At 31.7% G+C, this 19,536-nt stretch overlaps 1 protein-coding gene across 1 annotated transcript; it reads left to right on the top strand.

The window, feature by feature from the left end:
- Window positions 1-1,251: 1,251 nt before the first annotated feature.
- Window positions 1,252-19,071, top strand: LOC127712750 (methylcrotonoyl-CoA carboxylase subunit alpha, mitochondrial-like). Its single transcript, XM_052219361.1, has 17 exons — window positions 1,252-1,384; window positions 2,897-2,946; window positions 4,341-4,480; window positions 5,290-5,385; window positions 5,730-5,851; window positions 6,159-6,306; window positions 7,003-7,124; window positions 8,912-9,023; window positions 10,085-10,166; window positions 11,481-11,608; window positions 12,066-12,249; window positions 13,105-13,214; window positions 14,701-14,914; window positions 15,382-15,468; window positions 16,790-16,977; window positions 17,533-17,712; window positions 18,853-19,071. The coding sequence occupies exons 1-17, from the start codon at window positions 1,329-1,331 to the stop codon at window positions 18,988-18,990; spliced, it is 2,157 nt and encodes a 718-aa protein (XP_052075321.1). The 5' UTR covers window positions 1,252-1,328; the 3' UTR covers window positions 18,991-19,071.
- Window positions 19,072-19,536: the final 465 nt, after the last annotated feature.

Genomic DNA, 19,536 nt, shown 5'->3' with positions numbered 1-19,536 from the left:
GTAAAAATTATAAATAAAACTGACCATGGCATAAGAGAATATGAAAAATATTCCTACCAAGTATGAAAGCTGCATGTCAAACTGTATCTGAGTATTGATGTGTTTTAGACCGACAAAGGGTCGATGGGCGGAAAACAGAGGCCATAATTTATCATATATCCAGCGGTGTGAGGCACGGAGGACAATAACTATGATAATATTATCAATATACCCAAACTGTAACATTTATAGGTCCTGCCAGGTCGTAAAAAATTTCCGATGGCACATGATATATTGTATTAAGAAATTTGTATGAGGTGTACATGCCAATATGGCAGTTCCGGGATACGGTTTTTAGTTGAATCTGTCATGTGACTTCCATCACCACGTGACCAAAATGTAGGCATCGTCACTTCCAAGACATGATGAGCAAACGGATGAAAAAGTTTGATTTTATACTGCACAAAATATTTTGGAAATTAAAATCTAATAAGATGGTCTCCTCCCTCATTCGTACGGGAATCAAGATTACCATGATTATACGTACTTACGGAACATAAATTATTTTTATACTACCCTACAGAATGACAATTTTGAAAGTGCTGGAAACTTTTTATAGAGCAGGAATACAGGTGCGCCTTCTATCTGGTAAATGACGTCATAAAGGCGTGCGAAATTGACGATCTTTTCCGGTGAAAGACATGATTCCAGAAATGACGTATTTCAGACAAAAGGTTAGGACGGTCATGTAGTCCAAATAATTATGACGTCTTGAAAGGCTATTATATTTTTTTCTTTGACGCCTTACGCAAGAAGGCGTTAAAGCAAAAATTTAAAATAGCCTTCCAAGACGTCATAATTATTTGGACTAGACGGTCATGATGGTTATGCAAAAAAAACACAGACAATAAACAGATAAACTGGTAAAATATAAAAATAGCATCGTGTTTAAAAAAGAATTATTCTAAGGAAAAGAAACTGTAGCTACTGTAGAACAGAACATAATTGATTCATGGATGTGTACCTGTGTGGTTTTCATTTTGGTCAGCTTCAGTTGCAGAGTCTGAATCAAACAAATGCTTGTAATTTGCCCCTTATATCATAATAAAATCCTTTTGTAAATTTCTTTGAAATTGTCACGAGGAATTAGTAAATAGGTTAAAAAAAATCAATTACTATTTTTTCCAAAATATGTTTTGCATGAAAGTAATATTCGATCATTGAGTAAAGATTACAAGCGTGTGTTTAACTTTTATCCGCTTACAACATCGATAAATGTTTGTTGACATGTGAAGGACGGGGAGGTGTTAAATGTTAAACTTCTGTTTATAGGACAAACATAAATTAACATGGCTTGCAGTTTACCAAATAGATTGCCATACAATAAATTTCTATTGTTACAAAGGTTAAAAAATAAAAATTTAAAAGCATGCCCTAGAAAAACCTTGATAAATCATTGACTTGTGTACAGTTATATTTAACAGTAAGAAACATCTTCTTGATTTATTGGAAATTTCCCTGAATAGAGTTTAAAACATGACACTTGAAATCCCTGATTTCTTTAACTAAATACCTCAAAAGAGGCATTCAGAGAAGTTAGATATTTATAAAAATGAATCCAGTTCGTTTCGCCCTGATTTCCACTCTTTGTCGGGGGTCTCATTGGGGGGTTCTGATCCCGCATCCCGCTTACTGTTTTATCAGATTCCCGTATCCCGCTTACACTATGTACGTAAGCAATTCTCATTTTTTTTGTAATTTCCCGTATCCCGCTAGACATCATTTCCCGTTTTCACGGCACAATAATTTGACTTTCACGTGTCATAAGATTTGGTATGATTGCCAATGAAATATTACTATTCCAAGAGATCAAATGATATAGATGTAAGCAACTATATGTCATCAAACAGCTTTCAACCATGAGCAAAACCCATACCCATACTGTTTTGTAATCTTATAATAACAGTCTGGACATGAAAAAATGCTTAACAGTCCAAATGACAAAAAAAAAACTCTTTCTATAGAATAGTACGAGGCAGGTGTTACATGTACTTGATGAGCTCCTGAGGTGATTTGTTTTTAAGAATTGTGAATTGGATTCTGCATGTTTATTTTACTTGCATGCATTATACTTTTCAGAATCAGATATGTCAGAATGAGATGTGTGCAAATTTGTTGCAAATACTATGCTCAAACAGATACAATTTTGTGGGAAATTGTATGCTTCTTTATAATGTTAAAGGATAAATCCTACAAATAATGGAAATTTTGAAAGGTTTTGTCAACACCTGCCGGTTGTTGAATTTTTTAATCTCAAATTGACCCTTCTACCATGCATTTATGTGCCTTTTGGCAGGGCAAACCCAAACCCAAAACTTGAAAATTGGTATTTACTGCTTCTCTATTCCCTATTTATGTCACTTTGGTTCAGGCAAACACAAGAATTGAAAATTGGTATTTGCTGCATTTCTGCTACTCAAGCAGCATTCAGGAATAAGGGCAAAGATCGGTCAGCTCACAGTCAGAATCGTATATCCTGCTGGTATGGTGACATGTTTTTATAATCTATTGACTTAATTTAGTAATACATAAAAACTAAGTAGTCATGTTATGTAGAAAAAAGGATATGGGGTATCCATCCATGACACAAAATCAGTATATGCACAGCAAAAACAGCAAAAAATACACAAAAAAAAAAAAAAAAAAAAAAGGAACAGCTTTTCTTCATCTCAAAGTCACAATGAGGCCTTCAACTAGGTACCAAAAAAAAAAAAAATTCTCACCTCACTGCAAGTTTAAGTTCAAGTTGATATTTTTATCTCAAACATGAATTAGAAAATTTAGATAATAGTAATATTATTCTAAAGGACTGTTTGGTATGCATTTTAGTAAGTTGACATTTTATTTTATTTTATAGGTCAAGAATTAAGTTGCATTCAGAAAGGTCATTATCTAGTGGAAATGCAAGTAAGTATTTGTTTTAAAGAATATTTATCCATACTCAATATAACACAGTCATACCTTGCTGATGCAGGTAAATCCAGAAGAGCATTTCAGAAGTTCAGATACATGAAATTTATTAAGTGTTGTTTTTGTCGAGCCTTCGACTTTTGTCTAAAAAGCGAGACATAGCGATCCTACATTCCGTCGGCGTCGTCGTCGTTGTCGTCGGCGGCGTCCACAAATATTCACTCTGTGGTTAAAGTTTTTGAAATTTTAATAACTTTCTTAAACTATCCTGGATTTCTACCAAACTTGGAAAGAAGCTTGTTTATGCATGATCATAAGATAGTATCCAGAAGTAAAATTTGTAAAAAAAAAAATCCATTTTTTCCGTATTTTACTGATAAATGGACTTAGTTTTTCTGCCAAGAAACATTACATTCACTCTGTGGTTAAAGTTTTTGAAATTTTAATAACTTTCTTAAACTATCCTGGATTTGTACCAAACTTGGACAGAAGCTTGTTTATGATTAAAAGCTAGTATCTAGAAGGAAATTTTGTTAAAATTTTGTTTGATTTTTTCCGTATTTTACTTATAAATGGACTTTGTTTTTCTTCCAGTTAACATTACATACAGTCTGCAGTTTAAGTTTTTAAAACATTTATTAGATTCATAAACTATCCTGGATTTTTACCAAACTTGGATAGAAGCTACTTACGATCAAAAGATAGTATAGAGAGGAATTTTTTTTATATTTTTTTCCTCATTTTTGTTGAGCCTGCGATTAACAGCAAAAGTAGGCGAGACACTGGGTTCCACGGAACCCTTACGAATTTTCATTATTTTTGCCATCAGATGTTCATAGTTTTATTGTAATGTAATTAAAAAACGTAAGGAACTAAATATGTCCCTATGATATTTTTTTAAGACAGCAGTTTGTTTCAGAGTAATTTTTTTTATTTAGCATGTTAAATGTCCTAAATGAATGAAGCATACTGAAATAAATCAAATCATACGAATGCACAGAGAGTGAAGTAAAACCCAAGGAAACAACAAACACATAACAATATTAAGACTCATAATAAGATGAGGAGATGTGGTATGAATGCCACATGATCCAACAGAGTCCAAATGAAGCTGATTTAAACAATGTTCAAAAGGTATTCATAGGGCCTTCAACAATGAGCAAAACCCATCCCGTTTAGCATGTTTAGTTAGCAAAACATATTTATAAAGTATGTACACATTATATTGAGAACTCAAGATATTTTCCAAGTATTCATTCAATATCAGCAAATTTATTGTAACTGAGAATACGTTGTATGGGAAAATTATTGAGAGACATTCATGATTCAAGTGCAGAATTAATCTTGAAACAATAATAAATATTTGCAAAATATTCTTTAAACTTTTGTAGATGTAAAACCCATTGAAAAGATATTGATAGCAAACAGAGGAGAGATTGCCTGTAGGGTTATACAAACTGCTAGAAAACTTGGTATCAGAAGTGTCGCTGTATACAGTGATGCAGACAAAAACTCACTCCATGTCTCACTGGTAAAGAATATCATATTGTATATTTCAAAATTTTAAAAAGGGGTTATTTTTTATTAGTAAGGTAGGCATTTCACTGTGACTCTACATAAACACTGGGATGTTCATTTAATGACTTTGTACAAAGCTGAAACACGAGCAATGACAACATCAAAGATTTAACAGGTCCTTTTAAGACAAAAAAAAATCTGATATATTGTCAAATTCAGGACTGAAATTAGATCTAGTAAAAGAAATGCAAGAAATAACAACACAAAGTGTATTAGGAATACATGTATACAGGTCAAATAATGTACCTATACAAAATTTATTGAAATAGATTAGATAAAAATATTTCTTCTAAAACATGATTTACATAGAATCAAGTGGAAGGTGAATCAAACTTTATATAAGATATAACTTGAATTCAATTCAGAGACCTTAATAAACATTTCCTTTTTTACTTTGCATATTATCTGGTAAATGAGTATATCAAAATACATGAAATAAGGGAAAATTCATGCAATTTCATGACATTTTTTTCCCTACATTTTGACTTTCATAGATTGTTTATGCATGAAACATTTGCCACTGGCAAACACCAACAATCTATGTAACGCCATTTCTGAAGTGGTATTTCCTTTTGGGGCCTTTTATAGCTGATGATGCGGTATAGGTTTTGCTCATCGTTGAAGGCCATACAGTGACCTATAGTTGTTAACTTCTATGTCATTTGGTTTCTGGTGGAGAGTTTTCTTATAGGCAATTATACCACATCTTCTTATTTTTATATTTCATATGTAGATGAATAACTTGTAAGATTGTATTTGTAGGCAGATGAAGCGTATCACATTGGACCTCCTGCTGCATCACAGAGCTATCTTTGTCAAGATAAGATAATGAATGTGGCCAAATCATCTGGTGCACAGGTAGAGTATAAAGAACATTTTTTGATAATTCTAATTCAAATTTAAGAGAAAATATCATTAAAGTACTTATATCATGATGCATGTTTTTCAAAAAGTTTTCAGATTTTGGAAGATGGTGCATACAATTAATGCTATCAAAATGATTTTTTTTTGTAAAGCCAATTCCGTTGTATTTGCAGGATATCACAAACCTTGCAAACATTTTTAAATTAACAGGGATTATCTCATTATTTTTGTTAGAATGTGGTTTGATGTACACCCCTTCTTTTTTAATATAAGATTTAAAATCTAAAACCACTATGTTTAAGAGGTTTTTATACAGAGTCATATTTCTTTTCATACAGGCTATTCACCCTGGATATGGATTCCTGTCAGAGAATACAGAGTTTGCAGAAATGTGTAGTAAGGAAGGGGTGATTTTTATTGGACCACCAGCTACAGCCATTAGGGACATGGGTATTAAAAGGTGTGTACTGCATATATGTTTTAAAACTGTCCAGTAGTTTCTAATCTCTGTTTTAGTTGTAAATGTCAGAAAGGACAAGCAATGTTAGAATAAAAGTTCTTTAAAGGGTTTGACAAATACTCTTCAGACATTTTTTTGTAAGGATCCATATGAAACTAAATTCATGGCTATAAGGGTTTTGCAAAAAATACAATGTATATAGCTTTGCTTTGCATCTCATTGTACAAATCCTAATTGGAAATTTAACCTTGGTCAATACATACTTAAATAAAACTAGAATTCATGGTATGTTAAATTTATGTTGTAGTACATCAAAACATATCATGTCTGCTGCTGGTGTTCCCATTATAGAAGGTTACCATGGTGAGGACCAATCAAGTTCAAAGTTGAAACAGGAAGCAGCTAAGATTGGTTATCCTGTAATGATCAAAGCTGTTAGAGGGGGTGGAGGAAAGGTTAGGCAATGTTGTTGAAAGATAATGAAAAAAAGTCAAATAGGAAATTTTTAATGTATAAGATACTGCTAGCATGTACAAAAAAGATTTACTTCATGTCAATTGTCCTTATATATCTAGTTCATCCCAAATTTAAATAATAATTCCATTTTATGTGCAAGTGATGACAAGTTCATCAATTTGTGCATTCAAAATATATTTATATAAATGTAATAATAAATAATATTTTGTGCAGAAATATGAAATAGGTTACGTTGTCAGTGCAGACGTTTCCTGCAAGATGAGTTGAGAATTGAACAAAAATTATTTAAAATGGATAGTATAAACAGGAATATATTTTCTGTTATTTTTATTTGCAGAATATTTTAAAATACACAATTTACACCAAAGAAAATGTTACAATTAATAGGAGACAACTCTAGTTATAAATATTCTGGCTGACAAAAAAATTGAAAAAGATGAATAAAATGTAAATGAACTGAGTAGGTTGACAGAGTAAGTATAAGCAGAGATAAAGTAAACTTTATGACATACATTTTTAATAACATAAAAAATAGAAAGTTTTTTTTATATTTGGGGTTCTACGAAAATATATTTACAGGACTAGACACTTTCCTTTTTCAAAATAAAGATATATTTCTTTCATTGCAATATCTGTAGTAGCAGCTGTATTTGACATTTTCTTTAAAATTACAGGGCATGAGAATAGCCATGACAGAGGCAGAATTTGACGGTCAGCTGGAGTCGGCCAAAACTGAAGGAATGAAGTCATTTGGGGATGATATTATGTTGATTGAAAAGTTTGTTGAAACACCAAGGTAAGGTCCTCATTTTTAACCCAGGTCCCAGGAGTGATTCAACACTTTTTGGAATCTTTCTTGAGAACCACTCTAGATCTATTCCAAAATTTATTTCTGGAGTCATAATAAATTTTATATGAAGCAGTTATTTCTCTTGATAATGAGTATAACTTGTTTGAGTAAAACAGATGTAAAAAAGAACATTTGATATGACATTCTTGACTTCTTGCTCATGATAGAGATGCTTGCATTTTTAATATATGTATAGATTACCAGCCATTTCCTTTTGGCTACTGATAAAAAGAATCTAACAGTAAAAAAAATGGAATAAAGTTATTTTATTACAGAATGGTTTACTGGAGTATAAAAAGGTGTTTCTGCATATACATTGTCTAACAAAATTTCTTGATCTGACACATCTAGTAAACCCTTATTTCTTTCAAAATATAAAAGATTATAAAAAACAATTTATTGATTAGAGTTTTTATACGCCCGTTTACGGGACGTATTATGGTATACCTCTGTCCGTCTGTCCGTCCGTCGTCAACATGTCAGACATTAACTCAAAAACGCTTTAACCAATTTGCATAAAACTTTGGTGAATTGTTTATATCTATTGACGTGAGCTCCCTTTCGTTTTTTATAAATTTTAGATTTTACGTTTCCGAGTTGTGGGGTTTTATTCACTAAAAAAAGGGGGATTTTCCAGTTTTCGACAATAACTCAAGAATGCTTTCACCAACTTGCAAGAAATTTTGGTTAATTGTTTATATCTATTGACATGAGATCCCTTTTGATTTTTATAAATTTTAGATTTTAAGTTTCCAAGTTACAGGGTTTTATTCATAAAAAAAAAGGGGTGATTTTCCAGTTTTTGGACAATAACTCAAAAATGCTTTCAGCAGTTCTCATGAAACTTTGATGAATTGTTGATATCTATTGATGTAAGCTCCCTTTAGAAATTTTATAATTTTTAGATTTTACATTTCCGAGTTATGGGGTTTTATTCATTAAAAAAGGGGGGATTTTCCAGTTTTCAGACAATAACTCAAAAATGCTTTCAGCAATTCTTATGAAACTTTGGTGAATTGATTATATCTATTGATGTAAGCTCCCTTTAGAATTTTATAAATTTTATTTGTTTATAGTCTGACAACAGATTTATTAAGTATTGCGCAACAGCATAGTGTATTGCACAACAGCAAAAAATCTTTAATTGAATATAAATTCAATTCATATAACCAATTTCAAGTTCTTTGACTACATTTATTCAGAAACCTATAATATGTCAAATATTTAATTACAATCCAAATTCAGACCTGTATCAAGCTTGAATATTGTGTCCATTTTTGCCCCAACTGTTCAGGGTTGGACCTCTGCGGGCGTATCCAGCTGCGCTCAGCGAAGCAGTTTATTTTACCTGTTCTCTTGACAAATTGTCAACATTGAGCAAGTTCATGTATTTTACCTATTACTTATCATATTTGACTAAGTAGAGTCCTTTCATCTTTACTTGATCACATCCCAATTTAGTATGAAAGGAAACTGTTTTTCTCAATGTGTCAGTTTGTCTTGCCTTTTTGCCAATGGAGACAATTCTTTTAAATTTATAAAAAAAAATGGATTTAGTAATGTTACTTATCTTAAAATTTTTATTTTGATATGTACAATGTATAAATTGATAATGAATATTTATATAAACTAATATAATTCTGTTTGTTACAAAAAAGTATTGTCCAGGCTGTATCATTTAGCTTTCATTTACTAATGTAACCTTATTATATTTACTTATTGTTTTGTTTCAGACATGTAGAAGTACAAGTATTTGGTGATCACCATAACAACTATGTTTATTTATTTGAGAGAGACTGTAGTGTACAAAGACGTCACCAGAAAATCATTGAAGAAGCACCTGCTGTAAGATCTGACATTTTCAGTCAAATTCTTAAGAAATTGTTTTCTTGTAACTTTTCGTTATCACCAGAAAACATGACCTTTTTTATGCCAAGTAATTTGCAGTTTTTTTAAAATACAGTTAAAAATTAATTTTCAAATTTAACTCAGCCGTGAAGAGCTTTAAAACTGCTCTTGTGAACTGTCAATAAATTGATGACGCCTTAACCCCATGTTAAATGCATTATTGGTTACAATGGCGTATATATAGAGATGCAGATTCCCATAGTAAGATCTAATACATACTGTGGAAATACTTTCTTTATGTGTATCAATTTTCACGGTTTATAAATATATCAGATTTTTATTGGATTTCAAATTCATGGTTTTATGATTTACACTTTCAGACTCAAATGAAGATATATTTTTTGCTTGGTACCGTACTAATATAATGAAATCCATTAAGGTGGGAATCACTTTCACAGTATTAATGTTGGTAATTGATTGCTATTTGTTTTATCAAGCCAAAAAATCAGACTTGATTGAATATCTGTCTGTCAGTTTGCCTTGAGATCCTAAAGGATTGTGGGTATTATTTCAACACCAAAGTTTGAACACAGTTGTGCCATATGTTGGACATCCATAATTTAGGATATTGCTAATCAATTATAGATTTCTTGTCTTATCTTTTGAACATATTACCCAGAATTCACTAGAGTCTGTAACAGTGAATAGAAGACATTCTAAAGACGTGCTTTTTGTACTGTATACTGTAAATTCAGAAATTATTGCCAGGTTTTTATTAATGCCAATAATGCATCCTGGTGAATATCACAATAAAAAGAACTCGCATTCTGATATCTGACATGTATATCTGTATGCAGCTTTTCCTGAAATCGCAATAATTAAACTCTCATTTTGTTCAATATCAAAAATCGCAATAATAAATGCACACAGTAATTAGTGAATTTACAGTATTTGTTTATTTGTGTGACAACTTGACTGGGGTTACAGAAACAAATTAAAGATGTAATTAATCTATATTTTGAAACATTGTGATAATATTTCTGTTTTACTTTTTTCAGCCAGGACTATCAGAAGAAGTAAGAAAGTCTCTAGGAGAAGCTGCTGTCAAGGCTGCTAAAGCTGTCAACTATGTTGGTGCAGGTAATATAGTTGTTTATTATATACTTAGTTTGGCAGATAAAAATCACATTGTGCTTTGAATTATTGTTTATGCCTCAATGAGTGCATATGTTATTCATTATAACTTTGTAAAAATGTGTAGGAATATTCAAAAGAAAACAAATAAAAAGCTTGATTTTACTCATAATTTCCTGGTTTTAGCTTTAAAATGTAATTATGATAATTCATTTTCGTAATTTTATAAGGTAGTAAAATCCAATAGGGTTAAGTCTGAGTTATTTGTTTGCTTTATTTTTTATCCAATCACAATAACAAATTCAGACAACACCACAAAAGACGATGTGATATATATTCAATAACAACCAAGACTAAAGAACAACACATGTTTATTTTAGAAGAGGAAAAACAAAAACAAGAATTAATTATTTCCAAATATGATAGTCAACAATTATTATAAAATTTGCATAATAAGAACTTTTTACAGCTTTACTATGAGTGATTGAAGGTGCTTTCATATGTGATTTTTGTCTGTTTATTTGTCTACGAACCTTGTTCACCCAACTACTTTTGTAGCCAATATTAACAACATGAAGACTTAGAATCATATCACTCAAATAAAAGAGAGGCGGAAGATACCAAAGAGACATTCAAATTCATAAGTCCAAGACAAATTGACGGCTCCATGGCAAGAAAAGAAACACAACAAAAAGACAAACAAAAGTCTACAAAACGTAGCATAGAAAACGAAAACATGTACGGTAAACATTATTGTCAAACGATTCTTCTTGGAAAAACAAAATTAAAATAATTATTAGGATTCAATTCATATTTTCTTGAATTAAATGATGTGTAAATTGGAACAATATCCTCACAAACTGTGCTGAAAAGTTCTTCATACTTGTTTTTGTTTTTGAGAGAATTTATCCAGTAAATACATCAATAACTGCGGAAAAATTTGTTTTAATCCTATATTATATAACTTGTAAATATCAGATGGTGATACTTCAACTAAGATGTAAGTTTAAGTACATTCATCAAAAGCAATCTGATAAAATTACAGATCCTGTATCCATGTTTTGCTCACAAAGATCTGACAACAGTCAATTCTACTTTCGATTCTGGTAATTATTACATCAGCCAAAGGAATTTAGTTTTCAAATTTTTTAAAAGTGTGTATCATTAGAACAAAACCTGAGGATCCCAAAAGGCCTTTAAAACAGAAAGTAGAACAGAGTGTTGTGAGATCCTATGAAGCAGAGGGTGACCACAGATCAGTATTTCAATCTTATTATCCAAAATTGATCTAAAATGAGAAAACTTGTTGTTTTGTAACAGGTACAGTGGAATTTATCATGGATAAAAATCAGAACTTTTATTTCATGGAGATGAACACCAGGTTACAGGTGGAACATCCAGTAACAGAGATGGTGACTGGTACAGATCTTGTAGAATGGCAAATTAAGGTACCAGAAAGATTTTGTCATCAGACAGCAAAAAAAAAAAAAGAAAAGATTTGTGACATTCTTGCAGTTAAATAGACCACATAGTTCTTGAATCACCTATGAAAATGAATTAATGTAATGCGTCATAATTTTTGCTTTTTACTGTGAAAGTACTTTTATTCGTGGGGTACCAATTTTTGGTTGTTTTTGTGGATGGCTTTATCCATGAATTTCAGTGTCCAATGAAATATAACAACTGTCGTCCAAATCAAGACATCGAAAGATCCCCATTTATATTTTACTACATAGATTTAAAAAAGTCCTTTTGCAGCATTTTGGAAATAAATGACCACATGGTGCTGTTTGAGAACTTATTCCAGTAACTTCTTTATATTCATTTTTTTTTCTCATATATTCAGGCAAAACTTTTTTTTCAACCAATTTTATAATGCGACAGTGATTTTTGGATTATTTTAAGGTTGCCAGTGGTGAACATCTACCTCAATCTCAGGAAGAGCTGAAATTAACAGGCCATGCTTTTGAAGCTCGTATTTATGCAGAAGACCCAAATAATGCATTTATGCCAGGTGCAGGGCCACTTCATCATCTAACAACTCCAGAGGCTAGTCAGAATGTCAGAATTGACACTGGTGTCCGACAAGGTATGTTTAGATGTTGTGATATTGTGGTAAAACTTTATGCCTCAAAACACTCTTAAATAATTTGTCTACATGAAGAAAAAAAAATACAAGTACAAGCTTAAAAAATATACATACAAAAAAAGTTTCGGAACTTCAAATTTTTCTTCAGACTTGGGTGGCGACAATATTTGAAAAGTCTGCTTACAATGCATCACTCCATCCCTATTAAGACCACTCTTCCAGCAAAGAGAATGCGTTTCATTATAGGAGTAATCTCTGATTAGTTGTTGCTTTACAAAGAAATTTCTGATCTAAATAACTAGTCTCATAAGAGGAGTAACCTGTTGTTTGGCATAGTATAACTGTATATAAAAGGTTTCTTTGGAATTTGAGTATGTCTTTGCTAAAAAATGATTATATGCTTTAATGTTTTTGTTCTAAATTTCACAATTACCAAATTTTACCCACTACTATTTTACCATTGGTAAATGCCTCACATACCAAACAGAAAATGTTTATCTATCAGTAGTAACTTATATCCTTTACAGTTTATATTAGAGTTTGTATTTCCCAAAGTTTTAAAGGGTTGTCGGTTATCATATATGGATTAAATTTCTTCTTTTGTTTTGTCCTTGCACCTGTTTGTTTTGTCCATGCACCTGTTTGGTTTCCTTTGATACGCCTCATTCATGTATTGTCTTTCTACAAGTTCTGATTTTTAATGCTCTCATTTATATAGTTATTCTGGAATCTTTTCACTTGTTATGAAGAAGATGCTCAAAATACCAGTATCAAATATAAGATTATCAGAGCACATTTGAACATTTTAATACATTTAATATTTTTAAAAAAAGATCTGAATTTTTTTTATTACAGGTGATGAAGTTTCTGTCCATTATGATCCTATGATAGCTAAACTTATAGTATGGTCACCAGACAGATCAACAGCTCTTAGGAGTGTTAGAAATGCTTTAAAAGACTATCATGTAAGATTTGAAATAGCTTAATCTACTGTGTGATCCCAATACAGATATATGTGACTCTTTAAAGTGTTAGAAATGCTTTCTTAGACTTTTAAGGTTTTTTGCTCTACCGGTACTCATGAACAATTATTTTTCAGTATTTTCATAAGTTCTAAGATGATTTACACAAATAAAATAGCAGCTTTAAAGGGAAATAGAAAGTGATGTGCAGAGAGTAGAGAACAGCATTTAATCGTTTAGGTTTTTAAGCCTTTAGAAAAGTGTATGTGCCTGTCCCACGTCATATATTGTCACATGGCTGTATCTATTCTTAGTCCTTATCAATATTATTGTGATGTTTATAAATTATCAATGGTTTTTCAAACAAGGGTATTTCTCAGCTACAATCCCATTGAAGGGCTACAAACATCCTCTAGTTTGAAACACCATTTATAAACTGATTATCGCTTTTTTGCCTATGACCTCATTGATGTTTACATTGACAACAGCATGTTTGCTCTCAGTTTCTAGATATAATTTTCAATCTTATGTGAGTAGCATGATATGAAAAATTATCACAAAAAAAGATCAGAGGAAAAATACACCAAATAGCGATAATGTCAGATATTGGTCTTTTCTGTGAATCCGTTTACAACCTACCAGTATATAAATTTGGTGTACCGGTATTTTAGTTCTTGAATTAAAAAGTACTGACACTGGTTCATGGTTGAAGACTATTTTGCATAGTTTGTATTGGTAAACTTCTGTTGTTGCTTTGTTAGGGTGACATCTTATTGCCTTTATCTCGCATGTATATGTCCTTTTATTCATAGTTCATATATCAAAAATGGTTTTTAGACTTCATATTTTTATGCTACACCTACAATAGACATTATGTTTTCCATGTTGTGTGCCAGTGGGTTGTCCTGTTTCTTATTAAAGATTTTTGTCAAAGTAGTAAGTCACGTCAACTGGAAACTTAGAACACATGTTCGTTATCATATGATTTTTATGCCCTAACCTATGATAGTAGAAGGGGCATTATGTTTTCTGGTCTGTGCGTCCGTTCGTTAGTCCGTCTGTTCGTCCGTCCGTCTGTCCCGCTTCAGGTTAAAGTTTTTGGTCAAGGTAGTTTTTGATGAAGTTGAAGTCCAATCAACTAGAAACTTAGTACACATGTTCCCTATGATATGATATTTCTAATTATAATGCCAAATTAGAGTTTTGACCCCAATTTCACGGTCCACTGAACGAAGAAAATGAAAGTGTGAATGGGGCATCTGTGTACTATGGACACATTCTTATTTTAAAATATATAGATTTTGACCTTAATACTGTGTTCACTGAACACGGAGATGGGATAGTTTGTGTGTGATATCGAGGAATGGTGTCCTATGGAAAAACAATAAATATTAATCATGCTGGGCTATGAAGGAAATTCAGGTACTTATAGATTTGAAATGAGTATTGTTTGAACTATTCATATATAACAATTTTTTTCTATTTCTAGGTAATAGGATTAAATACAAATATACAGTTTTTGATGGATTTATCAAAACATTCACAATTTGAGGCGGGAAACGTTCACACAGATTTTATTGCACAGCATTCAGACGAACTGTTCCCTAACAGAATACTGTCATCTGCTAGTATATGTCAGGCTGCTGTAGCTTTAGTACTGAAAGACCGGGAGACAGCTAAATTTACCTACCAAAATACTCTAGGTTTGATACTGAGGCTATGGTTTTATTTTTTTGAAGAATTAAACAATTTTTTCAAATGAAAGTTTTAATGTGTTAGGGCTAAATGAAAAGAAATCATATTATAAAATGTGTCTTCTAAACTGAGAAATATACAATTAATGGAAATTTGTAAGTCTCTATATATAACTATTGTTGTAAATTAGTATATTAATTTTAATTTTGAAATTTAGATCAGTTTGTTTAGCCAGAGGCCTGCATTTTCTTGAAGGATCTGTTATTTTAAGTAAAGTTATGATGGAATAGACACAGATTTCATTGAAATAACTTTTTAGTCAGCTGGATTTCATAGGTTGTATATCTTGTTATTAGGAATATGGATATCATTAATCATGTTAATTAATTAATTAAAGCATGCAATATCTTGGGAATTACTGACTGGCTGTGATCAAACTGCTTGATTGAAATATTGTTTTGTGTTTTTGTTTCAGATCCTTTTTCACCATTTCTGTTATGTGCATCAGCAAGAATAAATAATCAAGCCAAACGTAGGATACATTTAAAAGATGGAGAAAATGGTGAGTTTTGTCAGTACAGCTTCAGATACTTGCACATTCTTAAACTAATAAATAATCAGAAAATTGTTACAAAAATGTTATCTAAATGAAATGAAAAATAAAGAACTTGTCGAAATGTACAATTGCAAAATAACCATGAAACACCAAAACTTAAAAAAAAAAAAAAAAACACACACATAAATCATTAACCTAAAATATAGACAATGGTTCCATTGGCTTAATATTGGAAATTGAAATACATATTGACATAGATATGAGATGGCAAAATTACTGAGAAAGGTTGTTAATATCTTTTGAACCCCATGCAACTTTGTGAATGTAACATTGAAACCTGAGGCAACTGTCCGTCTGTAGGGTCACCCAGTCTTGTAAGCGTGTGTACACTTTTTGCCAGATTTTTATAAAATTTATATCATATGTTTATATTAGCAATGTCTGGGACCATTGCCGAAATAAGTACCAGTAGATTATTTTTAAAGAAGAAATGCCCCTTGGAAATGAAAATTAAATGGTTTATTTCAACATTATCTGAGATGAGTACCAAAATTAATGCTGATTAATCATTTTTTTTACAGGAGTTATGTCCATTGGAAATGTAAATTCTATAGGAAATTTAATTGTAAGCTCTCACAAGCTTTCATTTCTTGTCAGACTTTTTATGAAATTTATATCAAAGGTTTAAATCTGTGATGTCTAGTAATGAGTTTGAAAAGCTGTACTGTTAAACTATTTTTACAGAAATTATGTCCCTTTGAAATGCAATTTATATTGAACATTGCATAATGAAATAAAAATAAGGAAATGTGGTATAATTGCTAATGAGACAACTCTCCACCAGAGACCAAATGACATAGAAGTTAACAACTATAGGTCACCGTAAGGCCTTCAACAATGAGCAAAACTCATACAGCACAGTCCGCTATAAAAGGCCCCGAAATGACTAATGTAAAACAATTTAATTGAGAAAACTAACGGCCTTATTTATGTACAAAATAATGAATGAAAAACAAATATGAGCACTTTCAAACATTTTTCGTTGTGATTTTATGAAATTGATATCAAAAGTTTATATCAGCAAGGTCTTGAAACAGTGTGATAATCAGTGCAGATCAATTATTTTTACAGGAGTTATGCCCCTTGGAAATATAGAATTTTGTGGAAAACAACTTTGAAAGCGATCTCATTCTTACATTTCTTGTAACTATAGGATATTTATGAAAAAGATTTAATGACTCAAAATAAATTATTTTGGAGTTATTGCCCTTTGATATAAAATATGTACATATGCAGGTGACATAGGAACGCTGTTCTTTAATTGTAGATGTAAATGTTATGGTCCAGTGTAATTCAGACAACTCATTTGATGTTACTATTGGCAACCAGGAACACCATGTGACTGCTGAACTAACCAATGATGGTAGTCGTACTTCCATCAGGTGTAATATTGATGGTGTTATATCCTCCTCAAACATAGTAATACAGAAAGATGCTCTTCATATATTTACTACAGTAAGTTAAATAAAAATGGATTGGTATGATTGATTGTTGTTGATTTCCTAATGTTTAGTGGGACATATTATTTTGTATTACATGCATTTTCAGGATAGGTACACATTATACAATAAGTTATTTTAGTAGAATCTGAAAGATACTATTCAAATTTTGAGTACAATGAAATACTGTGATATCAAGGTCAAATAAAAGACAATATTTCCCATGTGAAATAAATCTGGTATTTTAACCATACTGTCATACAACAAAAGGTGTGGTAAAGTCCCCACAGATGTTGCAACACTCCCATGTCCATGTCTACTGTCTGTTTGGTTAATTATTACAACAACCAATGAACTTTCTGTCTAATTTTTAAGGTGTGTATCAATACTATCAAATTCAGCTGTCCTAATAAGGTCTTCAGAACAGAGAAAATAAAACAGAATGTTGTCAGATTCTTGTAATCAAAATGTGACCACAGGACATGTATTTTAATCAGATTGGCATACCTTAGGTTCTTATAAAGTATAAAACAAACTAAACAATACATTAACATAACCATATTTTTTTCAGGATGGCAAACATGAGTTAACTTTTCCAAAGCCAAAATACATGAAAGCTAGCAAAGGAGCAGCTGGCGCTGATGATGCAGTTGCTCCAATGCCAGGGGTCATAGAAAAGGTCACAGTTCAGCCTGGAGCTGAGGTACAACAAGGGGATCCACTTGTTACAATGATTGCTATGAAAATGGAGGTATGATACATTGTTATAAATATTTTCATGGTAGATAATTTGTTGTGCCTGCCATAGGGTTACCATGCGTGCATATATAGTTCCCTACTTGATACAACACACAACAGGATGAAATTCCATAACATTTGCAGGGGCCTCTGTGGCTGAGTGGTCTTAAGTGGTTCAACTGCTGTAGCACTAGCATGTCAACACTGAGTTTGTTTGGTTGAATCCTGCATGTATTAGTTGCGTTCGACTCCAATCTTTATTGACAACAAAGTGTTTGGGTTTTACTATATGTAGGTCTTTAGGTACTCAAGAAGTAAATGTACTAAAAACCAAATTTATCCTGAAATTAGCCATTATACTATATAAACATGGGTGTACAAATTTGTAATTTTACTACCTGATTGTGACATTTTGACTGACTGTTGATTCACATGGCGGGTGATGCATGCATAGCAAGATACACTTACCATGTCAGTTTACTGAGTCTCGTTCCTCTTGGAGTTCATGCAATTCCCCCAGTTTTTGTTTGTTTCCTGTATTTGTCTTCCTTATCAATTTATGAGCTTTGAAAATTGGGAAACTAATGTTGCCTTAATTTGTAACCAAGGTCAAAATGAAAAGGCTCCATATACAGGTAAAACAACAGACCATAATTGAATAAGCAAAAAGATGGTATTATATTGTTTTGATTAAAAAGAAATTAACAAATCAAACGCACCTACAACATGTTAGTGAATTGGCTTATAATTGATACTATATTTTAAATCTAGATTGAAAACATATTTCTAAACGGGTTTCACAATGTGTATCAGTGGCCGATCCAGAACTTTTTATAAGGGGGGCCCACTGACTGCCATAAGAGGGGGCCTGCTACAGTCATGCTTCTGTGATTCCCTATATAACCAAATTTTTTCTCAAAAGGGGGGCCAGGGCCCCCAGGATCCACCTATGTGTATGCACTGTCCTTACTTCTGATTGGTTCTATTCTTAACTATAATAATTGACTCTGCCCAAAAGAAGGTAGTACCTTAACTAATGCTGATTTCACAGTTCAGCTAGCAAGCAAGCTTACCAAAGATATTACCTTTACCTACACACTCAAGTCATTGTGCTATAATAAAATTATTTCATTGTGGTTTTTTTTGTATTTAGTATGTGATCAGAGCACCTAAGGCAGGAATTATAGAGAAGGTATTTTATAAAGTTGGGGATACAGTATCTAAAGGAACAGCACTGGTTCACTTTAAGGAAGATAAAACCAGTAGTGAGAGTGACAATGGCAATGATTAGAGCAAAGGATACCAGATAAACTAGTGCTAAAATCTGTACATTATACAAATGTGATATTTATTAAAAAAATGAAAAATTCAATCAGAATGTTTATATGTTTTAAGCTGTAGAATTATATATATAAAGAAATGTTGATGTGGTATGATTGCCAATGATAGACAACTTTGCACCAGAAACCAAGGGTCAAGCATGTACTAAATAAAAATAAGTTGATTTAGTATGATTGCCAATGAGACAACTATCCACAAGAAACAAAGAAGCCAAGATATACTATGTAAAATAAGTTGATGTGGTATGATTGCCAATGAGACAACTATCCACAAGAGACCAAGGGCCCATGATGTACATGTACTTTATGAAAATATGTCCATATGGTATGATAGCTAACAAGGCAACTATCCTCAAGAGACCAAAGGAGAACAACTATAGGTCACTGTACAGCCTTGTCTATCAAAATGATATTTTTCAGACTTGAAAGACTATGAGCAACATAATTTTTGTAATGAATCCGATATAAAATTTTATCCATTAAATTCAGTGAAGAAT

This window comes from Mytilus californianus, unplaced genomic scaffold (genome assembly GCF_021869535.1).
Source record: "Mytilus californianus isolate M0D057914Y unplaced genomic scaffold, xbMytCali1.0.p SCAF_8, whole genome shotgun sequence".
Taxonomy (NCBI): Eukaryota; Metazoa; Mollusca; class Bivalvia; order Mytilida; family Mytilidae; genus Mytilus; species Mytilus californianus.
This window is presented reverse-complemented; position numbering and strand designations above follow the sequence as displayed.